Raw genomic sequence first — 6,281 nt, forward strand, 5'->3', positions numbered from 1 at the left:
CGCCCAGCATGAGTTTTAAGCCACCGGGTCCAGGACGCAAACAGCGGTCGACTACATGGGAGTTCAGCAACATAGCCATTATGCTAACTGCTGGTCCCTCTACTCTACTTTCTCATCTTTCTCTCCTCTCTCTCCCTCTGTCTCTCTCCAGTAAACATGCACACCCTATAGCAAAACAAACAAACAAACAAACAAAAAAACCACACCATTAATTAGTTAACTAATTAATTATTCTCAGGTACATTATCAACTTTAGCCAAAACTGTTTCCTATTCAGAGTTCAGTTAAACCCCAGGCTATTAATTTCATTATAAATTATAAATTCAGCCTAGAGAAAGAGGATATGAGATCAGCAGATGGCATAATGGTTATGTCATTGGACTCCCATGTAGTTGACTGTGGTTTGAGTCGTGGACCTGGTGGCTTAAAACTCATGCTGGGTGCATGTATGCCTAAAATCCTGAGAAGAGAATGGAGAAGGTGGCCATCCCCCTTGGGGGTAATTCCTTGTTTTCTGTCTCTTTCTGTGGCAAGCACATGTGCCCTATAGCCAAAATCTCTCTAAAAGAAAAAGGAGAGCATGAATATGAATATGAGTGGGAGTATAAAGAGAGGTAAAGAGAGTTAGGTCTCTGTTTTACAAAGAAAATAAAACATTTTGGATAGGCAATTATTTTAACATTAAATAGGGCAAGCCTGTGGTACAAGTGGTTAAGGTGGCTGGGTCCCATATGGCTGACAGCACAGTTTGAGTCCCAGACCAAGAAGCTTGAAAAATATGCCAAATATATGTGTGCATGCCCAAAATCTTGAAAGGAGGGAGAAATGAAGGAGAAGGGATTGCAGCATGACCATTCCCTGCAGGGGGTGCTTTCTCACTCCCCACTGCTATGCTCTCCAGTGAGTGCATATGCCCTCTAGCAAATTAAATAAATAAATAATAATAAAAACAGTAATTGCTAACAATCATAGAAAACTTACTATGGGTCTTGACACTATATATATATTTTTTTTTGAGAGGTTTTTGCCATAGGACACGTGTGCTTGCCAGACAGACAGAGAGAGACATAGAGACAGAAAGTGAGAAATCACCCCCCAGGGGGGAATGGCCACGCTGCAATCCCTTCTCCTCCATTTTCCTCTTGGGATCTTGGGCACGCACGCACATGCGCCCAGCCTGCGTTTAAGCCACTGGGTCCGGGACTCCAACCTCACGGCTACATGGGAGTTCAGCAACATAGCCATTACGCTAACTGCTGGTCCCAACACCATATATTTTTAAAATAATTATTTGGTTTAATTTTATTTAGTCATTCATTTATTTAAATTTGACCACAGAGAGACACACAGAGAGAGAGGGAAAGTGAGAAAGCAAGCCACCAGGTGCAGGACTAAGATTATGGTGAGTCATGTGGGAGTGTCCAGCACCTTAACCACCATGCCACCTGTTGGCCCTGACACCATATTAACTCATTTACTTCTCAGTGTAAAACAAAGTGCTAGATGTTTTTATTTTTTTAAAGAATTATTTACTTGATTTTATTGATTCATCAATTTATTTTAATTTAACCAGAGAGAGACACACACACAGAGAGAGGGAAAGTCAGAAAGGAAGCCAGCAGGTCCGGGACTCGAACGATGGTCGGCTATGTGCTTGTGTCCATATTAACTCATTTACTTCTCAGTGTAAAACAAAGTGCTAGATGTTTTTATTTTTTTAAAGAATTATTTACTTGATTTTATTGATTCATCAATTTATTTTAATTTAACCAGAGAGAGACACACACACAGAGAGAGGGAAAGTCAGAAAGGAAGCCAGCAGGTCCGGGACTCGAACGATGGTCGGCTATGTGCTTGTGTCCAGCATCTTAACCACCATGCCATGTGGTGACCCCAGGAGCTAGATGTTGTGTTTCTTTTTTTTAAGAATTATTTTATTTAACTTTATTTATTTATTTTAATTTGATCAAAGAAGGACAGAGCGAGAGAGACATGGAAAGTGAGAAAGCAAGCCACCAGGTCCGGGACTCGAACTGCAGTCGGCCATGTGGGAGTCCAGCATTCTTAATCACCACTCCACCTGCCAGCCCCAGAATTAGTTTTTCTTTTAAATAGCATGAAAAATTATTTTCTGTTGTTGTTCTCATAATCTCAGCTCCTGCCTTTCATATAAGAGTATAATTCTGGCCCTGAAATACCAGTTCCCTAAAAATTTCCTAAAGCACTAGTGCCTAAAATGTGCTATCAGTACTCTAATTCTTTCCGTTTTAGATTAATATTATGAATATAAATAGGCATGGATACATTACTTGATGTTGTAAGCATGATATTAATAGGAAAACAATGACTTTGGTCTAAATAGGTTTTTTATTCCCCCTTTTGTGGCATTATTAGTGTGGCTTTTTATTATGATGCCTAATTTCTGGAATAAGTGAGACTTTACCTCTCTTTTTTTCTTTCTCACTGAACAGTAGATTTGAAACAACATTTCTCATTCCAGACAGAGACTGTAAGTTTATCTTATATGAAATAGGAAAGCACTATTAAGAAAAAGCATTTAGGGGCTAGCAGGTGGCATAGTGGTTAAGGCACTGGACTCTGGACTCTCACATGGTCGACCACAGTTTGAATCCTAAACCCAGAGGCTTGAAACTCACACTAAGCACATGTGCATGTTTGGAGAAAATCTCGAGAAGAGAACCTGAGAGAAGTTAATTGTGGCATGATCATCCTCTCTGGAGGGTAATTTCTTGCTTTCTGTCTTTCTGTCTCTCTGGCAAGCACGTGTGGCATACAGCAAAAATCTCTAAAAACAACAAGAAAAAGCACTCAACACGAGTTCATATCTATAACCTCCATCATCACTTTTACTATGCAATCTTACCATGTTTCAGTTTTAATTTTTTAAAATTTATTTATTTATTTGTATTATATTTGAAAAGAGAGAGAGAGAGAGAAAGCAAGCCACCAGGCCCAGGATTCAAACCATGGTCCGCCATGTGGGAACCCAGCACCTTAATCAGCATGCCACCTGCCAGCCCCTATGTTTTAGTTTTTCTACTAAAACCCAAAAAGGACCAAAAGTCTAAACTCACATAGTACCCTATGTTTGCTGATGATAGCAATAGGACTCTTTCATTTTAAATTGCTATACCTTACATTTTCTATACTTTCAGAGTCAAGAAAGATGGTGTAGCAGCCAAGTCATCCAAGACATCCAAGCGATCCAAGCCATCCAAAATGTCATTCAGTGAATCCAAGACACCCAGCCTGTGCAGTCCAGGAAAACAATCCATGCTGTCCAGTATAGACAAGATTTCTGAGCCCTCGGGTCCAGAAAAGTCATCCACACCATCCAGTGCAGAAAAATTAATCAAGCCCTCAGATTCAGGGAAATTATCCAGGTCATCAAAACCTCAAAAACTATTCAGTTCATCTTACCCCAGAAAATCATATAATACACACAGTATAGAAAAGCCACACAAGCTAGCCCATGCCCATAAGGTAGCCCATCAAGTCCATTCATCCTATCCAGATAAGCCAATCAGGCCACCTTGGCCAGCCAGTTTACAGTATTCACCCAGGTTGACCAACCTACCTTGTCCATTCCAACCAAAATATCCAATGTTGCCAACCAAGGCATTCGGTCTACACCAATTGGTCAAGTCACCCAGACATCGTAATCTAAAAAAGTCAGTGAGCTTAAGGAAGGCAATTATATTACCTAGGCCAAAATTAGCTCAGATTTGCCAACACTATGGGGAAAGATGTCTTGTTTGTAAAGCTTCTTCAGAGTCTTTGGTCAGTATTTCTGGGGTAAAGAGCAAAGATGCTCAAAACCCAGATGTTTCTGGGTCCTTTCATAAGGTAGATTCCAGGGACAATGTATACTATGATAATGTAAGTGAGAGTGATACATATGACAGTGATGACAGTAATAGGGAGATAACCATTATTTGCAACATAACATACAATGAAATCCTTCCTAAAGACATCCCACATGGTTAAGGGCTCAACAAAAAATAAAATCCAATTGTGAAGGAGTAAACTTCTATGAGCTGTCTTGTGTTCATTATTCCTTAAGACACTGAAAGAAGGAAAATCTACTGAGGATCACTATAAAGATCAACCCTATCCACCTTGGAGGCAATTTGTTTTTAAAATAACAAATAAATGACATAACATTATTATTGTAATTACCATTATATTTGAGAGGCACAAGACTCTTTTGATGTACTTAGATCTGGTCACTTAGATGGGAATCATAAACAACCATGTATATACCTAGAAAGGAATTGCAAGGCTGGCCCTGTGGTCTAGTGGTTAAAGGAGTCAGATCTCACATGGCCATCTGCATGGTTTGAGTCTTGGCCCCAGTGGCTTTAAAAACATGCTAGCTGTGTACGCGCACGTGCGTGTGTGTGTGTGTGTGTGTGTGCATGCCCTAAATCCTCACAGAGTGGAGAAATGGAGGAAAGGTATTGTGGTATGACTATGTCTCATTAGAGGATGCTTTCTCACTCTCTCTCTCTCTGTCTCTGACTCTCTCAGTTGCATGCACATGCCCTCTGGTAAATAAAATAAATTGAAAAGAATTTCAGGCCAGCCAGTGGTGTGATATTTAAGGTGACTGGAAACCACATGGCCAACTGCATGGTTCGAGTTTCAATCCAGCAGCTTGAGAAACATACTGTGTGTGTGTTTGAGTGCCCAAAATTCTGGGAGAAGAATGAAGACAGGATTGTGATATAACATCCTTCCAGGGAGTGATTTCTCACTTTCTCTCTCTCTGTCTCTGTCTCTCTCCTATTGAGCTTACATGCCCTATATCAAAGTAAAAAAAAAAAAATCAAAAAAGAAAGAACTACAAGTTAGGTACCCTGAACTTCTCATTCCCTTAGATTAGTTCTCAGCTGAAGTCTCAATGCAATTAAGTCTATTTTTAAATGTTGATGTGCAGCCTTCCAGTTTAAGACGGTCTCTTTTCCTGTAGTGCCCAGTGCTAGTTGGAAATAGCTCTGTGCTATGGACTGAATATTTATTATGTCCACTCAAAATCCACATGTCAAAGCTTAGTACCCTTTGTGATGGTATTAGGAAGTGGGGGCTTTGGAGAGGTAATTAGGTTTACATGGGATTTTGGTGAGGAGCTACCATGATGGGATTAGTGTCCTTACAATAGGCTAAAGAGGGACCAGCAAGTGGCGTGGTGGTAAGGGCGCTGGACACTCCCACATGGCCAACGGTTTGAGTCCTGGACCTGGTGGCTTGCTTTCTCACTTTCTCTCTCTCTCTCTCTTTCTCTCTCTCTCTCTCTCTCTCTGTGTGTGTGTGTGTGTGTGTGTGTATGTGTGTGTGTCTGTCTCTCTCTGGTCAAATTTTTAAAAAATGAATGAATAATAGGCTAAAGAGACCTATTACCCCTTCATTGTATGGAGACCCAGCAAAAAGATTTCATTCGTGAACCACAGAGCAGGCCCCTACTGTACACTGAATCTGCTGGCACCTTGATATTGACTGCCCAAGAATTGTGAGAAATAAATTTCTGTTGTTTATAAGCCACCCAGTCCGTGGTATTTTGTTATGGCAGACTGAATGTACTAAGATACTTAGTGTGCTTTGTTCTAGCTGATTTGAGAAAATTTCTGATAATCACTTCTAATACCGCAGCCTCCCATGGCTTCTACCTAAAGTGGAGGTCCAGCCATACTCATACCTGGGGCTCCATATTAGTCTAAGTGCTCTAACTGTATAACTCTTAACAAGGTTTTTCAAAAATACTTTTTATACACTCAATCACTGTATATCATTATAGCTTGCAAAATTAATTTTTCCAGCATGAATACACTGTAGTATATTAGTCCAGTTAAAGATATTATCATATACATTATTATCAACAATTTTTCATTTTTGTGTCCCTCAAATGTTTTGCTTCCTTTTTTTTCCTTTGAAGACCTGAAAGGATTGAACAGCCAGAACCACTGTGTGAACGCTTTCCTCACACTCGACATATTTAAGTCCCAAGAGTTTCCCACTATCTAAGAATTATATAAGTAAATTGAGGCTCGTTAACATATAGTAAGATCACATATAGTAACTACCAGGTTGAACTGAGATTTGCTTCTGATTGGTTTATGCTGTCTTCCATTATGTTGCACTGCCTTTGCATTACCAGCTACTCAGGTGTTGATTATTCTCAGATCACCCAATTTCTTGATGTGAACAAATTCCCTACTTAACTTTTTTTTTTTTTTTGAGAGGTTTTCACTATAGGGCGCGTG

The 6,281-nt window shown here is 39.9% G+C and overlaps 1 protein-coding gene and 1 long non-coding RNA gene across 5 annotated transcripts in view; one reads left to right on the forward strand and one right to left on the reverse strand.

Annotated features, from left to right (window-relative positions):
• CUNHXorf66 (chromosome unknown CXorf66 homolog) overlaps window positions 1-4,038 on the forward strand; it is a 4,743-nt gene extending 705 nt beyond the window's left edge. The window contains exon 2 of the mRNA XM_027776684.1: window positions 3,177-4,038. Coding sequence (XP_027632485.1) covers window positions 3,177-4,008 — 832 coding nt within the window. The 3' untranslated portion in view covers window positions 4,009-4,038. The remainder of the gene's footprint in view (window positions 1-3,176) is intronic.
• LOC102484560 (uncharacterized) overlaps window positions 1-6,281 on the reverse strand; it is a 66,911-nt gene that overhangs the window by 38,711 nt on the left and 21,919 nt on the right. The gene's annotated exons all lie outside the window — the stretch shown is intronic.

The sequence above is a fragment of the Tupaia chinensis genome, unplaced genomic scaffold (genome assembly GCF_000334495.1).
Source record: "Tupaia chinensis unplaced genomic scaffold, TupChi_1.0 Scaffold000706_1, whole genome shotgun sequence".
Classification (NCBI taxonomy): Eukaryota; Metazoa; Chordata; class Mammalia; order Scandentia; family Tupaiidae; genus Tupaia; species Tupaia belangeri.